The sequence below is a fragment of the Halyomorpha halys genome, unplaced genomic scaffold (genome assembly GCF_000696795.3).
Source record: "Halyomorpha halys isolate HHAL.00 unplaced genomic scaffold, Hhal_1.1 Scaffold738.1, whole genome shotgun sequence".
NCBI classification, from domain to species: Eukaryota; Metazoa; Arthropoda; class Insecta; order Hemiptera; family Pentatomidae; genus Halyomorpha; species Halyomorpha halys.
In genome coordinates this window covers 114,747-141,556 of record NW_027107601.1, presented here as the reverse complement: position 1 = coordinate 141,556, position 26,810 = coordinate 114,747, and the positions used below count along the sequence as shown (strand labels likewise).

The window sequence follows — 26,810 nt, the reverse complement described above, 5'->3', positions numbered from 1 at the left end:
GAAGGAAGGAGGATATTAAGGAGACTAGGTGACAAGGCCGATTGAACCATCCTTGCAATCCCTAGCTGACAATAAAGAGGTCCTTACTGAATAGATCCTGGAGGATATGTCCCCAAGTAGGTCCTCCCATCTGGCTCAGTCCTTCCTATCCCTCTCTAAGGAACATTCTCCGCCGAGCAAACTGTCCCTCTCACCTCAATTTATTAACTGCAATTCTACACCTGATCCGGAAGATATGAATTCATTTTATCCATGCCAACAATATCTACCAATTTTTTAAAAACATTTTTGTTATTTCTTCTGCTTTTAATCTTTCTTTTCTACAGATATTCCATTAGATTAAACTGAAGTTCTCTTTTTTTGTTTAGTATATTTATATCTAATTTATTATTTCTCTTCCATCGCAAGCATATTTATTTAGGTGATAGGTTTTATTCTAAAGTTATACATACTGCATGCAAAAAAGCAGAATATCTGTATTTAATGTAAAGTTTACACTCTACATTAAATACAGATAATAAATTAAATACTTTACTTGAGTGGAGGGGTCAGGTTCTTTTTTTTGCCAAATTACTACGAGATAAAAGTCAACCATCAAGGCAGGATTCGAACTGGCGCCGCTGCAGGCACTAGGCACGCTCATAATCTCTCTACAACAAACGGCTCTTAAATTTAACGCTGAAAAATGCAAATGCAAAATACAAAATGCAATTCTAACTTCTGATTCTTATAATAAGGAAAGAAATACAAGAAAAGAAATTATGTATAAATAAGCCAAGTTTGTTGATAATGTACATGTAAAATTAACGAAAAGATTGAAACATAAAAAATACACTAATATAGAAATACTCTTAAATAAAATTTTCTATAAACTATTAAAATATACATGAGACATTTGACTAAAATACAATAAATGAATCAATGCAATTATAAGTTATAGTCAGAAAAAAATATTAATTATGTAAAATAAAACATAAAAATTTTATGAATAATAAAAAATAAGGAATATGGTATTGTATTTATTTAAACGTAACCGAAAGATGGTGACTTTTGTAAGTCAGTCAGAAAATTGTGATTTTTGTGATCAGTTCCGTGAGTGAAAATCAGTCAGTATATATTTTTCTTGGGTTTTCATACTATGCCATAAAATGATAAATACCAATAATTTTCATTTTATGATATAAATGATATATTCGTGATACTTTTTTTAAAAAATATCTTAGTAAGCATCCTTAAATAGCTTAATTGAACCCATATATGCCAAAAGAAACCAGCAAAGATTTTTTTTTTCTTTGAATCTTATTAATTCTTTAAGCTGTATCGAAAATTTTTTAACTACAAAATTTAATTATAGTGGTATAGAGGAACTTATTGTTACTTAAATGAAAATTTAAATAATGATCGAAACCTTTGCAAAAAGCAAAAGTTCACTCCTATATTCATAACCCTCTTTAACCCGTCATCGGTCGCTGCGTGACAATTTCTCTCACGTTTATTGTTTTTGGGTCTCGAAGCTGCTAGAAAGATACTGTGGTTCCCATCAGTTAACAGTCTCTTCCTTCTATACCTCGCCCCCTCCACCACTCTAACAGCTCTGAGTAAGCATCCAGCCCTGTTTTCTGACAATATGTGTATTCATGATCTTTAGTTTAACATTAAAATATGTTAAATGGAAAAAGTTACGTTAAATGGAGAAATATTTCCTTCTCTTAGCATGTTAAAACGATATAACATATAACATGGTTGAGAGACTGTTACTTGGTCAGTTAAATGGAGAATGACGTCACGCAACAGACCAGCTGAGCTTGTCACCGTTTTATTTGTTGTCGTGTTAGGTTACTTACTCGCCATTTGTGATTTGTTCTTGTTTTTTTTCTTTGGTCTTGTGTTTTTGACTTTTAAAAAAGACAATCAGTACCCAAACTTTTACACTTCTGCCTTTCACTTATTTAAGCATGTTGTAATAAATCACTGTAATCAAAACTTAGAACTAAACAATAACCTGTAGTTTTGGAAGGAAAGGTTACTAAACAAATCCTTTCACATCCACCTTATTTACCAGAGCTATACCCATCAGAATTCCATCTGTTCAGAAAGTATAATTTTTGATTATGATTATCAAGTCAAAAACGAATTTTCTGAATTCATTTCTTTACAAATCCCCCCATTTTTCTGTTCTGGGATTGAAAAGTTGACAACACATTAGGGAAAGTATATGGAAAATTAGGGTAAATATTTTAAATAAAAATATATTGATTTTAAGTTATTTTACTAACTGCAGTTGAATTTATATATAAAATTCAGAAAACTGACATTTACTACGAAACGGTAACAGTAGCAAATAGACAATTATAGATAAGATCTATGTAAACTTTATAAAGTTGACAGCCTGAACTTGCTAAGAGATAATTTAATGTTTCAGATGTGACGCCGGTTCTGCGAGCGACTACGTCGAGTTCTCCAACTTCATGGGCTTGGACCGGAAGTACACGAGGCAGTGCGGTCAGCTGACGCCGTTCGAGGTGGAGTCAGAGCGGAAGTTCTTCAGGGTGACCTTCCGATCGAACGACAGACTGGATGGGACAGGCTTCAACGCCAGCTTCCTCTTCATCGAGGACCCGACACCAAGCCCCACCCCCCAACCCACTTCATTTGCTGTCGTCCGAGCATTAGGTCAGTAGTATACTACGCTATTATGATAATATATTATTATATAGAATAAAATAGTAATACTATTGTATTATACAGTATTATTTTATTAGTAATGCGTGTTCATGGAAGGTCGGGGTACCTCAGTGAGTAAGGCGCAGTATGACTAACTCACGGATATGATACTTATTTATTATTTAACTGTACCCATGAATTAACCCTGTGGAAGCCATCCTGGTTAGGCTCTATAAAGTGGGGACTCCTAATGAGGAAAAAACCTGGTGGTCAAGCGTGATCATGAATTAATCACCTTCTTGCACAACCATTGTACTTACTTACAAAGTATTGAACCTCCTTCATGGGTTGTAGTGGTATAATTTTTTTTATCACGTATCGGCCACTAAGGACCACGTGAATATCAATGGTTAGGCTTCTTTGGGGGTCTTGACTTTCTTTCCTCCCATCGCAGTTCCATGATCCTCGACTGCCTTTCTTTCTTTTCCTCAGTACCCATTTTTTTTGCTCTTCCAATATTGGTGTAATTTTTCAGAGTTTTCCTATACGTATCTCTATCTAGACAGTCGGTATCTGAAATTTAAAGTCTCTTTAATTCCTCTCTCATTTCCTTCGTGTATCCTCCCATGTTTTTGTAGCTAAAAGCTTTTTTAAAGATCTTCTTATTCAATCTTTCCTTCTTCATCATCTTCATGTGGCCTTAGAATAACAGCCTTCTGATTCTCATCTCGGTTTCCACAGATCTCTGATGTTTCTGTAGGGCTCTTCGTTAGGTTTTAGCCTATAAGCTTCTTATGTTTTCCTAGGCCTATAGATTTTTCTTAAAATCCTCCTTTCTATTTTTAACAGCTTTTCCAAGTTGAGTAAGCATGTGGTCTCCACCGCGTATAAAATCACATAACTTAGCCTTGGGGGAGAGGTTCTTCTTATTGTACTTTGTTTTTTATATTTTAAGAAATGTGCCTTCAACGCAAGGCAAGGCACTCCTTAACTTTTGATTGGTTGGTTCAATTTGCAGTGGATTGAATGAAATAAATTGAATAAAATAAATCATAAAGTGACAAAAGGAAAATTTATTTATATAGGTTGGTTGAGAGAATGGTTAAACGCTAAATATATTGTAATTACAGATATGAAGGATTGCCGTAATAGTTATTATTAGAGATAGTAAATTAATATTGATTAGAATTTAATGATGATGATTATAGTATTAGTTTTGTTGAAAGACGTGGACATGCTCCATGCTTTCATGCTTCTTATTTTTCGTCTTCCACGTCCCTTCATTTACACTCTCCTCGGCTACCGGAGGGCTCTTTGGAAGTGTCCTTACTCACTCGTGGTTATTTGCAGAATAGAAGTGAAATCGCTAGCGAGTGTGTCTTTTGTTTATCGTCCGCATGTGGCGCTGGCGTTACTAATCAGCCATATGTTTTGATTCTTCCGTTTAAACGGAACATATCTTTTTATATTATCCATAAAATCACTCGGGCTACTAAAGGCCATGGTTTCATATCATTCATACGTGTAAAAATACAAATAAAATTAGTTTGTTATTACGTACATCAAAAATTACTGGTCTATTATAGTCTGATTATTTCTGTGGTATTCTTTACCTGTTTTTATTTTTGATCGAAGTTTTTACCCCTCACCAACTTTCAATTTGATACGTTTTTTCTCGTATACGCTTTGTTTTACTTCGTCTTAAACGTAGGCTGTATATTTTATTTTTCTTTATTCGGCATTTTATTGTTTTTAAATTATCACATATATATGGTGATATATATTTGAGGTGTTTGTAGTTGACTGTAGATTCGAAATAAAGCGAAGATGGTCGGGATTACAGTGAGTAATAATATACAATTGAGTAAAACTTATATATTTGCGTCGACGTTTCGACTTGAATTTTAGAACTTCATCAGGTCTGAAAAATCAAAATGAGATAACAACCTTAATGAAGAAAAAAAATCTTGGAAATATACATAACAATAAATTAAGTAGATAGTGGATGATACTAATAGGTGATAATATATAATATTGTAGAAGTAAGTATTATAGAAAGCAATGGAAAAAAAATAATTAAAAACTTAAATAAAATGAAACTGTAATCATGTAAATAAAGAAATTAGCATAATGAAAGGTACGGGCGAAAATGTTAATAATGACTAATTAAAATTATCATAAGAAAATATAAAAGATACATAAAAAGTTTACGTAATTATTAATTACAATACCATACTGGGAAATATCACCTTAGTTTTACAATTAAGATTCAAATATCCACAAGCTTATAATGACCCTGATTTCTACTCGCTAAGACCTCAAAGTTAGTCCGTAGATTCATCTAGGTAGAAATAATCATTCCATGGCGCTTTGAATTTCAACCATAGAATGAGGTTTGACCCGCGCTTAATTCGTACCCCATTTCAAAAAAAGTTCATTTCTGGCCGTTAACACTGTGTTTTGATACATGTTCCACAAGAATGTATTGATGTCTGCGCAGAAATCTTTAGAACACAATTTTTAAGGTCTCGATCCGTCGATGTACTACCACTGGAGTTTAAAAACTCATTTTATTGAAGTTTTAGTTAGAGCTTACGAATCGAACTTAAAATTTGACACTTCTCTATGATATCGTCTTTCTTTTGATACCTTGATTGTCCGAATCCATCGCTCCTGAGCGCTGGAGAAAAGATTCGAAACTATTATGTATGTGTACAATAGGTAAATTGAAAATAATATTAAACACCTAGCCTGAACTGAATTAAATTAAATCCGTAATGCTACAAGAGGGGTTCAGTACTTTGTAAGGTAGTAGTGTAACTAGAACAATGGTTGAGTAAGGAGATAATTCAGAATCATGCTTGAATATCCAATATAAGTACCATTTTCATGAGGCTGGCTGGACCCAACAAGGCTCCCACAGGGTTGACTCATGGCTACAGTGAAACAGAAAATAATTATCTGCCACACTCGGATTCAAACCCGTTAGTAGTACGATTTATTGCTGAGCCACCCTCTTTTAGGCTTAAATTAAAATTTTGTGTTGAAGAGGCGTCAGATCTCACATAAAAAATATGGTTTATTTTATTTTATTTAAAATTTAAGTCAAATGAAAGTAAATGTGGTTCTTTCCAGTTAAAAGGGAGACACATCCCTCACTAACCATTGTCATAGGCAATGGTCATTCTATGGACTGGGATCTAACTCAGCGACTGAAAGGGCTAAAACATCAATAGTGGTCTTGTCGCTTGCAGATATCGCTGCTCCACCACAGTCCGACAGTTGCTATGTCAACTGCTTGTATTAACCATATTCATTCTACCGAAATAATTGTTCACATCATCGATAGACAAAGGCAATGATGTCACGTTTGGAACCAAATGAAATATCTCCAATATCTCTCTGAAATATCACACCTTTGAATTTTTAGTATTGAAATAAAAATTTATTAGGTTATAATATTTAGTTTTAGTGGAGAGTTCTTATATAAAATCGATTTTAATCGCCTCTCTTGTCATTAAACAAATAAATAGATAAATAAACCATTTAGAATGAATTGTTTATAGTTGAATGTAGATTCAAAATCAGTAGAAGATAGTAGGTGGTTCGATCAGTAATGATAATCAAATAAGTAAAACTGATTTATTTATGCCTACGTTTCGACCTGAATTTCAGGCTTTCAGCAGGACTGAAAACAAAAAATGAGAAAACAACCTTAATTCAGAGAAAAATAGAAATAAAATTATAACTGACAAAATTGGATGATACAATATAATATTGTAGAGTGATATGTATCGGTCTTTTGACAATCCGGGGTATTATTAAGGTGTTTCGTCATCTGCCCCTATACCTGGTCAGGGTATCCTTCTGCGAAGCTATTAGGGCGCCCCCAGTTATGAAAACATCTGTATTAAGTTTGTCATATTACCAGAGTCCCCTGAGAAAATTAGATTGGCTAACCTTTAAGTGTCAAAACACAAAATGACAGTTTGTGACGAGGGACCAGAATCAAATTAACCAGGTGCAGGCCCTTCCTGGACATGTCAAACTTTTTGTGAAACACATTCTCGGCCCTGAGGAGGGGGACGCCCAATCAGATAGGAGATTTAAAAATAAGGTAACGCCCCAAAAGGGAAGTGGGAGAAAAATACAGAGGAAATCTAGAAGAGCCAGACGGACACACTCAATAGGAAGGCTTAGACGAGTGAAGACCACGGTCAGGAGGCAGGCATGGAATATGAATTTCGACCAGACGAAGTTGTGAGAAGGGCCACGAGACCTAGACATCCCTTTTGAACGACACATACGGCACTACATCCCCCGGCATCAGCAGCTATAAGTATAAATTAACTAATAAGTAATAATGTATTAATCTATATTTTATGGCAACCTTTATCTGAATGATTTGAATAATTTTAATCATAGTAAAAAGTTGTAAATAAATACTTAGTTTCTTTATGTAGTTTATATACTATTATATAACCTAATATACCACCCTTTATTATAATATATAATTAATGGTAACTATAAAGGTATTTAATTGGTAAACTGGTAAACACACAAACAGCCTTTGGAAAGCAATCCAATTATAATGATAGTTTTTAAGGACTCAATATATAATTAATTAATTAACTTATTTTTGGATAATGGCCTTCAGCGATTATCCTGGCATCCCGATTAAATCTCCATAGATACATAGCAAGAGGTAATAATAATATAAAAAATATTAAAAATCTGACTATTAAGTCACAGTAATAAAGAAATGATAATAATGAAAGGTACGGCAGAAAAAAGAAAATAATGATAAATATAAATTAACATAATAAAATATATAAGAAATGATTAAAGCTATATAAATAGTGAAATATTGAAAATTAAAATAGCGAAACGTGGCAATGAAAATGATAAACATAACACAATAAACAAGAAAGAAAAACAATCATATGCAAATGATACAAAGTAATACAGATGAGTAAAATATAATACGCTAGATTTATAATAATAAGGAAGGAACAAAGAGAGGAGAGAATTCGAATTCGAATTCCTCTCGTATCCAATCCTTACAAATCAAAATCCTTCGTAAAATCCTCAACGCCCCTTACTTTGTCACAAATAAAATCGTATATAAAGACCTCACTGTTCCATATCCAACCGATCTAGCCCGAACCAGATATCAATCCTTCCATTATAAACTCCCTAACTACTCAAACCCATTAGTTTCTATCCTCTTTTATCCCCGGAAATTCTTCGAAGCGTTTGAAAAGGTAGTTTCTCGACATGCATGTATCATATCATTATAATCTTAATTCAAATTTACTTGTTTTATTTTATGTACAGTAGTAAATTTCAATAAATAAAATTATAAGAATGTTCATATTTTATTTCCTTAATTATGTTATTTTTCTATCGCAGCATAAGCGAAAAAGTTTCATTAATGATTTCAACTTTATTGATATTTTTAAACTAATATTATTAGTTAAGCCGATTGAACTAAAAATAAATATATTGCAGTGATTGTACAAAAGCTAGTCACATTTTATGGAATTGGGTAATCTCCCAAAACAGGATATTTTAAATTAAAAGTGGTACATTAGCCAATTATACTTTCTAAGTATAATTAAGAGTAAGAAATTTTGACATATTTTCTTGACAAGTATTTATTCTGAGAATAATAATGGTTTTCTATTATTCAGGAAAGTTAAATCAGAATTAAAACGCTCCAAAACAAAAACTAAAAGTTTTACAAATTTTATAATTCTTTTTATTTTGTTAATTTCTAGGTGCTACAGCTTGTTTAGGGATTTTGTAAGTACAGTGTATAACAGATTGAATAAAGAATTCATACTGGGAACTTTTTTATATGAATCGTAATAAAGGTAAAATCTGCAAAAATACAGTTTTTAACTATTTACCTAAAAACGGTGCGAGAATCGAAAACCCAATTAGCTAACTCATTTTGGAATTCTAACCTTCAGCACGGATTTGTCATCATGATTGAAGTATTTATTCATTGATGCATCATTATCATAATAGTCATTCATCCATAGCATCGTTCTTTAGTTGTTGTTTTTTTTTTCAATTTTTCGCACAGGACGAAAATCATTGAAAAAAATGAAAATGTTGTTTTAGGCAATTATCGTGTTTTAGATGCGACAAATAAAAAAAAACTTCTTAATACTCACTTAACCATCAAAACCGTAAGCAATAGTACCCCATCACATTATATATTTTAGAGATAGGTGATAATTAAGTATGAAAATGAAGAATGTCCTCGAAAGATAAACCATATAGCACTGTTGAGACGCAGCGAGAACCAAATCAAATTTAAAGAAATCCTAGGGAGTAGGAGAATAAATATGCATAACAGGAAACCTTGATTAATTAATTAATTATATTTGATAAGGTATTATTTTACAAAACTATCTTAATACTTTAACTTTAATATTTTTGAGAACTGTTCTACGCTTGATCTGAGAAATATTTAATCTTTTCTATATTTTGCTCTGCTACAGAGCATTAAGGACATTTCCCACTCTTACAGTAGTCTAGAGACCACGAAGTAAATACCCAACCCCATGAAAAATCTTCAGTACATGGGCTATATATTCCAAGATGTTCGCTCGCTTAACAAACGATCCGGTTCCCCTCAAAACACGTTAGAAAAATAGAAGAAAAAAAAGTTATTTCTTAAGAGACGGAGGAACAGCTATGAGCCAAATCCCCCCCCTAACTGCTGGAGCGAGGCCAAGCTGCTAGGCTGCTGGGGGGAGCTACTTACCATGCTTCTCCATTGATCGTGCCTCCTGGAGTCGAGGTAATTCCAGTCGTGGCTATTAATAAAGGGCGGTCTACATGGCACGGAACGATGACCCAGGTCGGGGCCAGGAGGCAGGATTCTTTATATTACTAATATTATTTATATAATATGTTACGGTGGGTAGGGGTTCAAAAGGAACCTTTACTAGCCCAACCGTGAAAAGAAAAGAATAGTCGAATTTTGTTTTTGTTATTTTTGTATTTTGAAATAAGTGAACATAATAAAAGGAACACAAAATATATAAAAATACAGAAACTAGAAAAAAAAAAGCTTAAAACTATTCACAAAATTACATGAAATGAACAAAAGAGAGAAGAAAAAGAAGTCTCATATCACCGGTGATTGATGGGGCCCTGGTTGTGGTTGTCCTGAGTGGATGTTCTGAAGGTAGATCAACGTTCGTCCGGCCGCCTTGTCCTCTCGGAGGATGAGCAGAAGTAGTCCGCCCGCCGTGGAAAGACGAGTATCAGGGTTGGCCAATCTGCTGGCAACTACTGACCAGGTAGAGAGATAAGGGGCCACTGACCCGGCGTAAGCTTACGTAAAACTGGTATTATTAATACTTTTGTAGCCAAAACAAAACATGGTAATACGCAATCCTTACAGCCATAACAGATAAATTATTAAGCATATAAGCACTAGTATTTCTAAAGTGACACAACTCAAAAATCGTTGTTTTTTGAGTTATGACTATGAAAGAAATTGGTAAATATATCTTTATGAATCATCAAAACTGTATCAACCTAGCTTCAGAGCTTGTCCGCAAGATTGTCACATTTCCAGAAATGTAAGTTTTAGACTTATGTCACTTTAGAAATACTAGTGCAATACGTTGGCCGCAAAATAATATATTGCAATATTAGATTACAAGAAAGTTTTATTACAACACAAATTTACAATCCTTTGTGGCCCATGTTATCTGTGAGATGTCTCTAGTTTTTGGTCTATAATCTTTTAACTATACTTAAAAGTTTGCTTTGAATATTATCGAAATCAAGAAAATATATTAAAGTAACCAAATATATTTATATTTGGTTACTGTAATATATTTGTATATACACTTAATATATTTGCATATACACTTAATATATTTGTATATATATGTAAATACATTTGTATTTCTAGTGATTATGACACGTCGTACATCGACCAACCTACTCGCTGTTATTGTCTGTTTGAACAGTCGGATAAGTAAGGCTACCATTTTTCAAATTCAGGCGCTTTTTAAATACTGTTCGATTAAAATATCTTAAAGTCTCCTGTTCCTGTTTAAGAAAATAATTCAAAAGTGACGCAGGACCGTCGCTCCCTAAGGGTCTTAGTATCAATAGAAGGGTGAGAAAAATGAAAGGATGTCTTAGTAGGACCTCTCTAAATCCGGGTTTTACTATGCACGACATGTTACAATCTCTTTGAATATTGTGTTATGTTGTTGAATAATCTGTTTTTATTCCACTTTTGAAATATTTGCTTAAAACGGGAAGAGAAGACTTGAGCTAGTTTAATCGAGCAATATTTAAAAAACGCCTGAAATTGGAAAACGGCGTTAAAACCGACCTCTCCCCCCATCCTTGGTGGCCTTGCTTATCTTACTGCTCAAACATTCAATTATAACGAGTAGGTTGGTCGATACACGACATATCACATACACACATCTCTGAAAGGAGATTATAACAAAAAAGGCAATCCATTCCGGCCTGACCCGCCCCACCAAGACCTCCAGAGAGCGATGGTCTTGTTGGTGGACGATTGTCTCATTTTATGTAACTCGATAATCAAAATTATATTTTAACTACTAGGCTAAGAGTAGAAAAAAGGCAATTATTTCAACTGTTTTTTAAATTAATTTAATGATAACTTTATATAATTACTAGTCAAAATTGACGAGTCTGCCAAGTTGACAGGTCTACTAATAGGTAGGGGAATTAAAAAACAGTGGCTGTTACAAAACGTTAAAAAAAATTTTCATTCAAAGCCTCTATACATTAAAAATACCAACAAAAATACTTAAGTGAACGTCAATTTCAGTAGAATAAATATGCTAAATAATTTCCTTAATTCGCGAGATAAAGCTTTTTGAACTGTAACATTTCATGAATAATATACTGAAAAATCAGAAGTTAGGTAAATTTATTTTGAGAAATCTAAATCTCAAATACAATTTGACGTTCAAATGTCTATTAGAACTCAAATTAAAGCTAGTTTAATGTACTATAAAGTAATATATGACAGTTATATTCGCAGAAGCAGAAGTTTTCATGATATTTCCTAAACTAAATTGATTTATAGTTATTCGTACAAAAATTTCATTTGCGAAATTCAACTCATTTTTTAATATTATAAAAAATACTACACCTACGAAGGAAAGTGTCAAAACCCACTTTATAGGATGTTAAATACCCTTTACTTTGAGAGCTGTCAGACATCTTTACGTCTAATACTTCCTGAAATATTATTTTGTATTCATATAATGTTGATTCGAAAAAAAAATAAAAAGTTTTCATTGTAAGAAATATTAAATTATTAACAGATACAAAATATTGAAGTCTATTTATATTTTTTATTCACTACCAAATCGGTCTGGTGAGCCTTAAATAGGTAATATTACAGTTAGTTTTTTTTTTTGTTTAACAATTGATTGTGGGAGGGTATAATCTCGTGCAAAAGACACCCTTAACTATTTACAACGCTATAAATATTGAAAAATTGTAAATAATAACGATTAATTATAAAATATATATATTGAAAAATTAATTTAAATGATAATTCCTAAAAAGAGAGGATAAAAAGTTAATAATAAAACAATGGAATTTATAGATTAATTAAATAAATAACTTACATCTGATAGGAGAACAAAAAATAAATAAAATTATAGTAATGTCAATATTTTTTTAATTTATTTATTTAATGTGATTTACAACTGTACAAATAATAAATACAATAAGTAAATATGTATATGTATGTATCCGATGTAGCAATCGGAATCTACGAGCAGTTTCTTGTCGTTTAAGTCTTGTGTGTGGATTCCAAGTAAGTCTCTTGTCAAGTTGGAGTCCTAAGTATCGAATCTGTTCAACAGGCGTTAGTGGAGTATTTAAAAAGGATACTGTAGGACAGGAGAGCAGAGGTTTACGACGGAGAGTAAAGGTGATCTGATGGGATTTGTCAGGATTTATTTTGATTCTCCAGTTTTTGCACTATTCTTCAATAGCTGTTATGTGTGCCTGTAGTGTTTGTGATGCATTAGTTGGGTCGTTGTTTACAGAAAGTATACATGTGTCATCAGCGTATGTTGTTAGGACTTTGTTAGGGTGGTTTGGCATGTCAGCTGTATAAACCGTATAAAGAATGGGACCTAAGACACTACCTTGAGGAACACCGGTGGACTGAGAAAAGAGTGATGAGTAGGCTAGGTTATGATTTACTTTAAAGGTTCTATCAGTGAGGTAGGAGCGGATTATAGGGAAATATGTAGGGGGTAGGGATTGACGAAGTTTATAGAGCAGACCTGGATGCCAGACTCGATCACAAGCTTGTTCAACATCGAGGAAGACTCCCTTGCAGTACATACTGCGCTCCAATGTAGAAGATATGACATCAACCACTCGACGACTCTGTTTTATAGTATAATGGGATGTTCTAAATCCATACTGGTGGTCAGGAATAACATGATATGAGTCAAGGATTGGATAGAGGGGTTTTAATAAGAGTTTTTCTAGTATTTTGCCCATAATGGGCAGAATCCTAGCAGGAGTGAAATAGGACGGTAGGAAGATGGATATTCAAGTGGCTTGGAGGGCTTGGGAAACATTTTTATTATAGACATTTTCCAAGGGTCAGGGAAATAGGTGGATCGGAGTGTAGCATTATAGATATAGGTAAGGAATAGAATGGCTTTACGAATTTCAATAATAGAATCGATAAATAAACTGTCAACAGAATGTCCTCCAACAGATTGGGATGAGATTGGATTTCCATAGTCGTAAGGTACTTCTCCTTTAACTTCTGGTAAGTGGGAGTGGAGTATTATGAACTTTTTTTTTTTTTTATGGAATCGTCTATTGATTTCATTTGTAAAATATAAAGGAATTTCACTCGAATTTTCCCCATTGCGTTGCAGCTTTGTTGTATTTTTAGCAAGAGCAAAACTTACATTTTTTATTTCTAGCTCGAGAATCACTAAAGTTGGAATTTTTATAGTAACAGAAAAATAAAAACCTTCATATTTTAGTCTTCTCTGATCTTTCTAATGTTACACAAATGATCATAACTTGCGCAAAACTTTCCTAACACGCATTTTAACATATCAATTCATTGTTTTATATCGTTTAAAAAGAAAGAAATTAAATTATTTTTATTATTGATGATAATTGATTACTGGAATAGGTTGTTATGTTTGAATTTTTTTATTTTAGCTGTGAGAATAGTGATCAATCCCAACAACTATTTTTTTGTATTATCTCTCTAGGAAGTCTGATGAGTCAATTCTTTTAAAAATTTTTGAGGTTAATCACTTCCATCATTTGAAATAAATTATTATTTATTTATTCATGACAATTGTACAACGTTTCAGGACCACTGTCCCATATTAATGCACTATAAAAACCTATAACAATAATAAAACCTATATAACACCAACCTTCATCCTTATATATTTTATTTTATACAATAAAAATCACCTCATGATTTCATATGGGAAATCATGTCCACCATTTGTGCATCTTCACTTCTCTCTGGCATAGCCATCATTCTACATTTCTTACTATCTCTTTGGACCTTATCTCATGTCCAGTGTGCTGTTTGGTTACCTCCCTGTTTTGTATTTATTATAAACTTAGTGATTTTTTATTTTTCACATAAACCTGTTTATTTTATCTGATTTTTATGTTTTTATTTTAAGTCTATTTATAATAACTGCGTAATGTGTGTTTAAGTGTTTAGTGTTAGTTTTATAGTTTACTGTGTTTTGTATGTTTTTTGTTATGTATGTATAGGTATATAGGTAGGTATAGTTATATCTTCTGTTTTTTGTATTTTGTGCTGTATCTATTATTGGGTTTTCAAAGTTGAATTCGTAAATACATACATGAATATATGAATAAATAAATAATAATTTATTTCAAATGATGGAAGTGATTAACCTCAAAAAATTTTAAAAGAAGTATTTTTTTATTTTACACGTTTTTAATTTCAAGGTTTGTTTTTATCAAGTATGGCAAAATTAATGCAAATTAAAAATAAAATAAAATTATAATTTTAGCTAAAATCTTTGATTATTATTAGTTAATATATGATATATTTTTATTTTATTTTTTTTTATATTGGACTTAGTCTATTTACCACTTTCCTGACACTCATATAAACGTAATGATGCCAACCTCGACAAGATACAGATACCATATAAATAAACTTCTATCTTAGGGTGGATAATTGGACAGGTTGATTAGTTTGCCCTAACAGAAGGCAGGTAAGGTAATGAAGCTACTGGCTGGCTTTAGTCCAAATGCTGAATCCACTACTGCTGGGTCAGGGCTCTGTCAATATATAACCAAATTGGCCTAAAACAAGAACTTATGCTTTTATTTTAGGAGTGGGTAGCTAAGTGGTAAGGCAATCGTAACTCTAAGGACTTGGGTTTGAATCCAGCGGTATTATTATTATCTTTTTGCAATCTTAGTGGCCCCGATACGTTCCTTACGACCGGGAGAACTTTATTACATGTTTATTGTTTTATGAAATAGATCGTGAGGTATTTTGGAAAAATGTGATGTAATCATGTAATAAGTCTTTCCTTCACGTCTTGTTATGGATATCTATGAGGTTGTGGTGGTGTAACCTTAACTGTTTCCGTGGTTCTTCCGACGAACGCTGGCCAGCATAATGAAGGTGTGTGATTCACTCTGTCTTGATTTTTCAAATTGAGGGGGGCACTAAAATAGGACTGATTAAATTTACTAAATCGGATGTGTAAATCCGACATTATCCGTTATCTATATCCGTTGGTCAGGCCTATGAGTTTTTTTTTTAATAATTTATTTATTGATATTTACAACTGTATACATATATACACATCAAGTAAATTTGCTGTAAGTGATATTATGACATGATAAAAACATGTAGAGAATCTACCCATTGATAGAACGCAAAAAACATTTCTAAAGGAGATCTCGAGGCCATCTTCTTTTCAGACGCCTAGGAGGATTATTAGGTAGTGAAGGAGAAGCCAGGTTAGAAACGAGTTGGTTTAGGTGGTCAGGAAGTTTATTATGGAAGGATTGGTATCTGGTTCTTGCCATATCGGCAACATAGGGGACATTGATGTCCTGATGGATGATTTGATTTGTGACAAAGTAAGGAGTATTAACGATTTTGGACTGTAAGGATTGGATTCGGGAGGCATTAGATGGTTTAGTGGAGTCCCATAGCTCAACTCCGTATGTCCAAATAGGCCTTATAACAGTCATGTAGATCAGTCTTTTGTAATGAAATGGAAGTTTGGACCGTTTGTCTAGTAAATGTTGTAATAGTCGGAATCGACGAGCAGTTTCCTGTCTTTTCAGTCTTGTATGAGGATCCCATGTCAGTCGTTTGTCTAGATTTAGTCCCAAGTAACGGATCTGTTCAACAGGAATAAGTGGGGTATTATTAAAAGATACTGTAGGGCAAGACGAAGGGTAAATGAGATTTGGTGGGATTTATTGGAATTTATTTTAATCCTCCAGTTTTCGCACCATTATTCTAGGGTGTGGTGGGATTGGGACAATGGAATGATCATTATTCACTGACAATAGGCATGTGGCATCGGCATACGTGGAGAGAATAGTGTTAGGATGGGTTGGGATGTCAGCTGTAAAAACTAAAGGATAGGGCCAAGGATAGTACCCTGAGGTACAGCCCTGTGGGTTAGGTTGAAATTTACAAATCTTACATAATGATAAATCGATTTGATGTAAATTTATAAAAGTGTGATACAGCCGTGTCTTACCCCAGGGTAGAAATTACCCTCTAGTAGCACTCTATTTTTAAATTAATTTTTTTGGTTGTGTTATTTCTTAGTATTTAAACCATTTTATGCCAAACAATAGGGACACAAATGATCATTGTAATTATTCTTAGAGGACTAGATGTTCAGAATAAAATTACTTCCCTTTTCATTTCATATATATGTATATATCATCAATCCAAAACACGATAAAGAGGAAAAAGAAAGTAATTCAATAGCGGACGATACATCGATAGCGGTAGATAATCGACTGGAAACCAAAGCTATGATTTGTGACTGTTGCTTTTGACCGCTGCTTCCAATCGTGACGGCCCAACGGCCAGAGTTATGAGCCCGGGGGGCCATTCCTTCTGTCAGATGTCAACTAGTAAAGGCCGAGAGATATTGGGGCCTTGTGGAAGGGGGGGGGGTGAGAGTTAATTTGATCGAGTGTGACACCTTTACAAATAGACTTCCCCCCTCCATCAGTTCCCGTAGCTCCATCCAGGCGAGTCCCGGATCAGAGCTCATTCCGCGTCTTGATGAGATTTTGATCCTTCTTAGAGAGACATCTTGTTTCAGATATTGAATTCGTAAATCCCGTTGATGTTTACTTCTTATCATATTTTATCCCCATGTTCAGAATACGATTGAATACTACATATCATCGTCAACTACTGATCAATAATCCTCAAGAGGCGAGTAAATAATTTAATATTCATCGCAAGGAGGTCTAATTAAATATGTGACCTGAGTACTTTTAAAAATAATAAAAAAAATTATCAATTGATTTATTTTGAAATGAGAAATCAGCTCCTTCTTATGACCTGTTATCTGACGAGATAAGAAATATAATACAGTCTTACAGTATTATTACGTGGAAAGTCTTAAAGAAATTCTGAAAAATTTTCTCATTTATGTTTTTCGGGGTGCTCATTATGAATTAAAACGTTTTGATTTCAGTTGTATTAAAAAAATTGTTTATCATTATTAATCTTCTTGATTTTACATTTTTTGTGTCCATTTATTCTTTATATTATTTATTATTATATATTATTTATTCATTTCTTCTGTAGGAAAAGAAACCTTTAATACATTTATTTAAGTCTTTTGGAAAAGATATCCGTTATCCAGTTCATATTAATAATTTGATTTCTATATCCCCCTTTTTAGGGATTTATCCCGACTATAAAATACTATTGATAATAATCAAATTTATAACGTTGTATATAGTTTGAGATGTCTTTGTATTCGGCGAAATTTTAGGATCCTAAACTCATATTAATTTATTAAAATGTCCAGGCTTTTATTTTCAAGTCAATTCTAAACTATTAAAATAAACCAATAAATATATAAATTAATATTCTCTGTTATATAAATGGCTTCAAGTATTTTTATAAAACCAAAACTAAGTTTATTTTTTAGTGAATTGGATGTTTTTATTTTATAAGTATTAAAGGCTATTTTAACTTCTTTAAATTGACTTTAATAAAACGTTGGAGCCGGAACATTGGACAAGAAATATGTTTAAATGAAGAAGGTAGAGACTTTTTGGACTTTGTTACTATAAATAAAACTGCTAGTCACGAATAAGACAATAAAATATAAATATAATAAAAGAATACATAATTATTAGTCAAGTCATTTTGTAAATCATCATTCTACTTGCACATAATCAAGCAAATACATGAATAGTATAAAAGAATAAATAGGACTAATGATAATATAATATTTTATAATCAGGACAAATCTTTGAAAAGAAGGACATATGAAATCAAATTATTAAGATAGACTGGACAATGAACAGATTGTTCAATATTTTGGAGGAAACGTCATTAAATACCGTTGTCATTAGTAATGATTATTGCCTAGGCGAACTGCATAAATAAGAAATGACAATTCAGTACTAACGATAGATGAAAAATCAATGTAAAAATAAAATATTTCATTCAATGTGCCAAAACTATACATGGATATGGCGAGTTAAATCAAAAAATTTTTTTAGCCGTTTTGGAGAAAATCGAAAAAAAAAATTGATACCATAAGGTTCACTTATGGTGTTTTATTTAAAAAAATGCTATTACATGCCAGACTATGTACCCGCCTTAAATATATTATTTCAGTATATATGTATATATAGTTGACCGTAAAAATTGATATATAAGAAGATGGTCAGGGTTGTGGTCAAAAGGGAAATAAAAATAGTTTACAACTATTTTTATTTCCCTTTTTACCGCAACCCTTACCATCTTCTTATATATATTATTTCAGTTTCTTGCGACTTTATCTTTGAAGCTCGGCTGTACACAAGAAGACACACACACACGGATACGCAGACCATTTTCAAGACGATGTTATTTTGTATCTAAGAGGCCTCTAAACATGTATTTATATCGAAATATCGAAATTTTGCACGGTTGCAATACATTTCCTTATAATATATCCTATATATAAATGATTGAAAGTAAAAATAATAAAGAAGAGGAAATAATTGGATATACTGGACCAATACATGGAATGGAGAACATAATCGACAGAAAACCTCTAAAGTGATTTATGACGGCAGACCCTGGTCACCAATGTCCATCCTCCGGGAGTTATGACCAGGCGGAACAATCGCTTTTTGTCCAATGTCAGCTGGTCAAGGATCGGCAATATTAACTCCTTTTTTAGGAGGGAGTTGATATGATTGGGAGTTGCCTTAGCAGATGAATTTTTTTCCTTTACTTTTTTTTCTCTTTTTTCTGCTGTCGTTAATCTTCATTGCCAACAAAAATCGATTATTTTAAATTTATATTCTTCTTTATGCTCATAGAAAGAAACTTTAACATTTGAAAGATTACTGTCTTATTAAATATTATAAATATGGTTACGCGGTAAACATATACAGTATAAATGTAATGTATCGAAAATAAACGTGCTTAATAATATTATATACCATATTTTTTGCTGAATCCTTTTACAAATTTCCATTTCTGAAATATAAATTATTTTTAGATATATCAGTTGATTTATACCGGACAGACGAAATAGGAAAAAATTGATAATAACATATAACAACACGTTGCTTTCCCTTACCGATTATTAATCGTTGTATGATTCAAAACATCTATTTCTTTCACATTGGTTCACTTTACTATTTATTACGTACATCAGTAAGTGGAAATAAAAATTGACAGTTGACATAACAACCATGATAAAACAATTATTATCAAGTTCTTTCATATTTTATGCTCATCTATTGTATAAAAATATTAGCAAAGAATGATGGTTAATTTTTTCAAATAAAAAATACACAAAAGTAGTTTTAAATAACGATCGATACTTCTTTATTTTTTTTTTGCTATGAAAATTAGTTTTAGAATTTTTATTGAGTTATAAAACAGTCATTAATTTTTTTTCCTATTTAATTTAGAATAGAAAAGCTTAACAAAATATTAACGATTATGAAATGGGGTCAGAAATACTGGTTGCCATGGCCTATTTTGTCGCAGCCCATTGTGTGAAAACCATTGTATATATTTTTAATTTTAATTTCTTTTTATATAAAATTATTTCTGTTTTTATCAATTATTTTCATTCATTACATTTATATATGAAATTTTTTAAAGATTAATTTTATTTCTAATTTATCTGTATTTGAATGTATGCATAGTTACATTCGTGTAGGTAATTGTTGGGTTTTTATTTATTTTAGATTATAATTGAATAGTACTTATGTGTGAAGATACGATGGATTTTTATGTGTATGTGTTTTTGTTTTATTTAAAATGTTTATTATTTATGCTTGTTAAAGAGGGTAAAATGAATTATATAAAATATAATTATACATACTGACAAAATATAATTATTTAAATAATGACAAAATGAATAATAATGTAAAAAGGATAAAAATAAATAAATAAAAGATGATAAAACAAAACAAATCGTAAATTACTGTTATATATTATAAATTTACTGTACTATGTCTATTCATTATAAGAATTAAAATAAAATGCAGCAAAATGTTTTTCTCTCTATTTAATTATCACATTCTTTCATACTTCATATTTATTCATTTTTCACTAACTACAGATTATATATATACAAGTAAAATTATCTACATTATTAACAATAAATAGCATTATACGAATTCTCATATATTAAAAAGTGGGATAGCTCAGTGAGTAAGGCATTGTGCTCTATCGCCCAAACCTGAGTTCGAGTCCGATAATTATTTATCTTTATTTGTAGCAGATAATTATTTATTCTGTTATATCAGCTATGAATAGACTATTTTGTAAAATGATTACAATGATATATTTAATTATGTATTTTACAGGGTAACTCAACTTGAACGTGGGTTGCCCCGTAAACAAACAAATAAATAAATTATTATTATTATTATTATTATCATTATCTCAAAAAAAAAGCTTCCTTGAAATCGATGTTTCTGTATTCGTAACCTCTCTTTGTATTCCAAGGGTTTTATCCTTCTTTTCTATTCCAATTCCCAAGAAACAATAAATATTCCAATATAACTGAACTTGCTTTGCGTTCCTCTATTCACTTCTTGAATACCAGAAATCAATCAATCCATATTTACCATATAGAAATTTCTTTTTTTATTCCTTTGACAAATTCTCTTACATTTATCCTTCTGTTGGAATTCCTTGCCCATTTCTATCTATAATACCTATTTCCTAACCTTCTTCAGATAACAGTTATTTCAAACTTTTGATATAAATATTCAGTTGTAAACCTACAGCTTAACTAACAAATATATTTTTTTATAGGAATTTATAACCTTTTTTCTTCTTTGTTTATTATGTCATCCGAACAACATTTCGAGCACTTCTGCACATTATAAAATTCTAAAATAAAAATATTTAAACTAAACAGTTTTATAATTAACATACAGTTTTTTATATTACAAATTTTATATTGTATTTTAATAAAAACAATTAGTGGTTACCATAAATAGGTAAACAATCTTGCGGATGGGTGTGATCTTGAAAAAATCATCTCCTAGCACAACCACTGTAAGAAACTGTAATATTGCAAGTTCTGAACTCCTAATTATTCATGTGTTGACAGATTTTATATGTGTGTTTTATATTTTGTACAAAATATGTTTTATTATCATCATAATATTAAAAAAGCGATATTTTGTGTTGTATATGAACTTCAAAGTTTTTTTTTTTTTATGGAAAGTAAGTGTTAGCTCAAAAACTCTTTGCTGTATTCAAGTCCTTATTGAGCCATTATAAAATAGAATTACTTCTCTTCATGAAATGTGGTTTCGCATAACTTAATATTAATATATAGTAGAAGGAGAAATAGACCAAATCATTATAGGTAGAAAGGCCAATATCTTTGGATACAAAGGCAATCACTTATCAAAGACAGCCAGCCAATTATATCACTGAACTAATGTACGCTCTTGCCCCATCGTTCACCATCTAATATATAGATAGCTTTTATATATATGTATGCATATTAACATTATATTCTAATAGAATATGAAATATCTCAAACTAACAATAAAATACGGGAGAAATTATTAAAAAACATCTAGTGATTCAACTTATATAACTTGTGTTAACTCCTTTGCAGTAAAGACATGCTTAAAAAGATATTTTATGTTTTCACTAATATTGCTGCAATAAAGATTTTTCATTTATTTTTTACGCGTTTTGTACCTAATGGATCGATATAATTACGTTTCAAATGAAAACATGGAATAATCTAGGCGATATATATATATAATAATAATAATAATGTGAACGGCTACGACTCATAACCCTTCATAAGTTCAGCACTTTGTAGGAAGCACTGCTTTTAGATCAACGGTTATACAAGGAAATAATTTTTTTAAGATCACGCTAAACCACTAAATTTTCCTCAATTAAGGGTTCTTTATGACATATATTGTATAATGTGTAAACAAAGAAATATGTTTAAATGCAATGGAAAGGCATTGTTCCGTTGAAAACTAATAGAAAATTTGACCCAATTATAGTGGTAGAATAATAAAAGAGTAACCTTATAAATTATATTAACTCCTATGTTGTTTTAAGTAATTTGATAAATTTTCTCTTATATCTAGTTTCTATAATCTAGAACTAATTGAAATATATATTTTTTATTTATATATTTTTTTATTATCTTCTTCGAGACTGGTAGTTTTATTAATAATAACAAAAGTTATCCGAATAGTCTCAACCTTCTTTATTAAAATATATAATATGCCCAACGTTTTGGACTATCCGGCCGTCATCGAGGACAAGTTAATAAAATAAAAGCTTTATTATAACTTATTATTAACAGTATCAAAAATATTATTAATTATTATCAAGTCAATTTAACGGTGTCAAAATAAACCTAAAGTGATAAGAGAAAACATATTTCTTTGCTATTAATAAATTTGAACCATTCTACATTTTAATTTAACAGTATTTGTAAGTATAATATTTATTGGTAAATTCTATTATTCTCAAATTTTGTATTTTACTATCAATAACTTATCAAAACTGTATATTAAAGAAAAAAAAAAGGACAAGTTTATTTTCACTTAGCTTAGTTGCATTTGGACCTGCGTCACGTAATTCATTTAGAGCACAGATGTGCTGGATTAATTTCTTGAAGTTAAAATTAAAAACATTGATATATGAGTAGCTGTGTTCCAAACACTACTAAAGCACTTTAAAGAAATAAAAGGCTAGAAACGTGTTTGAAATGGGTCAAAACGCTTATGTGGCTTGGTCCAACAGCAGAGTATTATCGTACAAGCCATCACATATGGCGAATGTTTTAAAAATTTAATACTTGATATTCTCTTATAATAATTATTTAAATATAACTTTCCAAAAGTGATAGTGTGAAATGTTTTTTGAAAACTTTTTTTTTATAGAAATGTTGTGTAACTTATTCAAATAGATTCATTCCCCTTTCAATCTCAAAATTAATTTTCATTGTAAACATATCTTGAAATAACAATTCGGAGCTGTATATTGAAATTAAATATATCCAATGTATCCATGATTTGGATAGATAGGTGGGCATGAGGAAAAACGTACAATTTATTTATAAATTACTACAAAAAAAAAAGTGAAGGGTATTTTGAGTGCACTCAAAGAATCAGAGCGAGCGATTGTAGAATACACTAGTTGGAGTGCTTTTACATTTTCCGTCACTTCAGCAGTGAAAAAATCATCCAATTTGAACTGTAGCACTCCATTACCGTTGAGTATTGCACATGACGTCAAGCCAATCTCTTTTTGAGTCGACTAATGAAATCAAATAAGAAATTAACACATAAACGTCATTGCTTACCAATAATGAGAATCAAACATTGAAAAGTTGGGGTGATCAAAATTGTAGGAATGTTTTAGAAATTAGTTCTAGATATTGTCTTGATGATTATTATATTAAATAAATTTGTATAATTAAAACATGTGAAGGTAAGTAGCTCAGTGGAAAGGAACGTGTTACTAACTCCAAGTATCCGGAGTTGAATCCAGCTGTGGTAGATATTTAGAGTATTTCATAGTTGGTGTGAGTCAGCCCTGTAGGTTAGAGAAATCTCCGGGGTCCAGCCAGTCTCATAAAGTGGGTACCCTTAATTAAGTAAATTTAGACCAAATCATCTCAACAGTTATTTTTTCTTCATTCTTATTAAGTATAAAAAATGATGTATAGAGACATCCTGGGGTGCCTCTCAGCGACAGAGGAAGATACGATTCCATTCAAATTAGTAGCTGAGTGGAAAGGAACGTGTTACTAACTTCAAGTATTCGGGTTCGAATCCAGCTGTGGTAGATAATTATTTTGTCTTTCAGAGTAGCCGTGAGCCTGTAGGCTAGAGAAACCTCCGGAGTCCACCCAGTCTCATATAGTGATTACCCTTAATTGAGTAAATTTTGACCAAATCACCTCCTTCCACAACTTTTCAAGGATTGCATTGGTAAAATATAGAAAATTTAAATCGTATAGATTGTGACAATAAGTGCGGTACTGATAACCTAATCTAATTAATTATAAATTAAATACTTTACCAACCGTAAGAAAAATTACATTATAGTCCTCGACGTACGAGGAGTTTACAATCTCTCAGGGACATCTTAACACCGAAAAATATTAATACCGAGGAAGTCTTGCCTACATCACCCCTTCTCTAACCCCGTATTTAGAGCCTTCTACTTTCTTTAAATAGTTATTACCAATTTATCATTAAAAAAAATCTTAAACAGTTGTGATTAAAATATTTAATAATGACGAGTAGACCAGTATTTGACAAATTACTTATGTTGCTAAGAATATCTATTTAATTAAGTCTAATAATTTCTGTTTCTGGAAACCTGGTAACCGAAAGTCCGGAATGGATGAGCCCCCAATAATGTAGGAACTACTAGCGCTCCAAGCGGCCAACAGCAAAATCTCCAGCGCCCTCTGTCCGAAGAACAAGAAACTGGTGCATGAGAGAGCCATCTTTTTCTACGTGCAGCCATTTTTTCTTCACTCTAATTCATTATTAAAAAAATGAGTAGAGACATCCTGGAGTGCCTCCCAGCGACAGAGCAGGATGTGATTCTATATAGTATACAACATCCATCATCATCATAATCATCATCATTAATCAAATCCGTAGATTCTAATTCAAATTAATTAACTAGCTCTAACAATAAATGTTTTGTTTCGGCTACCTCCTACACCACCTGTAACTTATGCAATAGGTTTTTCTTTTCTGTTAATTATGTTTCATTTATCATTGCTATTAATAATATACAGTCCACGACAAATTCAACCAGCCAATCAATAGTGAAGAAGCGCGTGGCCTAGAGTTGAAGAACCACTTCAAATTATTGCATAAATTCATATACAGATTTGGTTGTATATATTTAAATGCTAAATGTACGAATTGTAAGCGAAAAAATATTTAATCTCCGAACCATTAAATTGTACTAGTGCCACTAATGGAAAGCTTAGGATTTCGGGGCATGTTTAATTGAATTAAAATTATGACTTAGGACATTTATTCCTGTTTCGAGAGTTGTTATGATGAATGTAAAATACAATTGTATTCATACACAATTAGATTATTTTCTAAATAAATAATATTTCTTTAAGGAAAATAACATTTTATAAATATTTTCATCAAAACATGATTTAAATTTTTATTTTGTTCTTTCAAGGATTTCAGGAATAATTCAGATTAAAAAGAATACCATTTCTTAAATGATTTTCATTAACATTAAATTAATATATAATATTAAATTTTAATAATAACATTATAGAACAATGTAAATAAAATTTAGTAAATTGATCTTTTGGACCCCTGCCTAGCCTATTTTATGAAGGTATATTATAACACTAATTCTTAATGCTCTCAATTTGTCGCATATTGTATTAATGCTCTTTAATAAATATTTAATTGTATATAAGAGTGTAAATGTGACTAGAGATTATATTATTTTATTTGTTTACTTGTTCATATACATCACACATAGTTTAATTATGCTTTATTTTTTTTAAAATAAATTCACATTATTTTTTTTCCGCCCACTTTTGAACGTATTATTTCATCTTTAAAACCTTTTCTTACACATTTGTCGTCCCCCACCTATATTACGTTTCCACTTCATCTACCGGTACTTCGTTATTCGATAATTCGTTGGTTCATATATATTTTTAATTCTTCCTATTACATTTTGTCATCACCCTCTCACACGCTTTCTTCTTCTAAAACTTTTTATTTTTTATTTTCACCCTCCCGCAACGTTTTCTTTATAAAAAACACTTAGTCATTGCTGTAACGGCTTTTTTAATTCTGAGTTTGACCACCATTTGCGCTGTAACCATTAGGCGCTCGATCTTCCATCGAACAGGTTAGTTTTTATTCTTCTTTTTTGTATTCTTGCCCCTTTTTTTATTTTACTCATTCCCCTTATTTTCTCCACTTTTATCCATTTTCCTTACCCGCGTTATACGTTTTGTACACTATACTTATAATTTGCCTCTTTAACATCTATTATTGTTACATCTATTTTCTTCCTCTCAATTTTCATTTTTTTTTTCATATTTAAATTTTAAATTAATAATAACTAATATGTTCATACTTCATTGCATTATATAACTTTATTTTTATTTAATTTCCTTAAGTAAGTTATTCTACCCGCTTTTTCAATTACCTATGTATACATTTTATTTCCCGCTTCTCTCATCACTTCATTTTATTAATTCTATTTTATAAAATTATTCATTGTATGTGTAAAATTATTCTGTTTATACTTTCTTTTCATATTTTTTATTTTTCTATACTTACTGTGGTTGTTATCTTGTTTTGTTTTTAGCCCTGAAGAAGGCTAG

The 26,810-nt window shown here is 31.3% G+C and overlaps 1 protein-coding gene across 1 annotated transcript in view; it reads left to right on the top strand.

Moving 5' to 3' along the window:
• LOC106685776 (suppressor of lurcher protein 1) overlaps positions 1-26,810 on the top strand; it is a gene marked incomplete at its 5' end in the record, with an annotated part of 227,050 nt that overhangs the window by 180,319 nt on the left and 19,921 nt on the right. Inside the window, 1 exon segment of the mRNA XM_067045990.1 lies at positions 2,423-2,673. Coding sequence (XP_066902091.1) covers positions 2,423-2,673 — 251 coding nt within the window.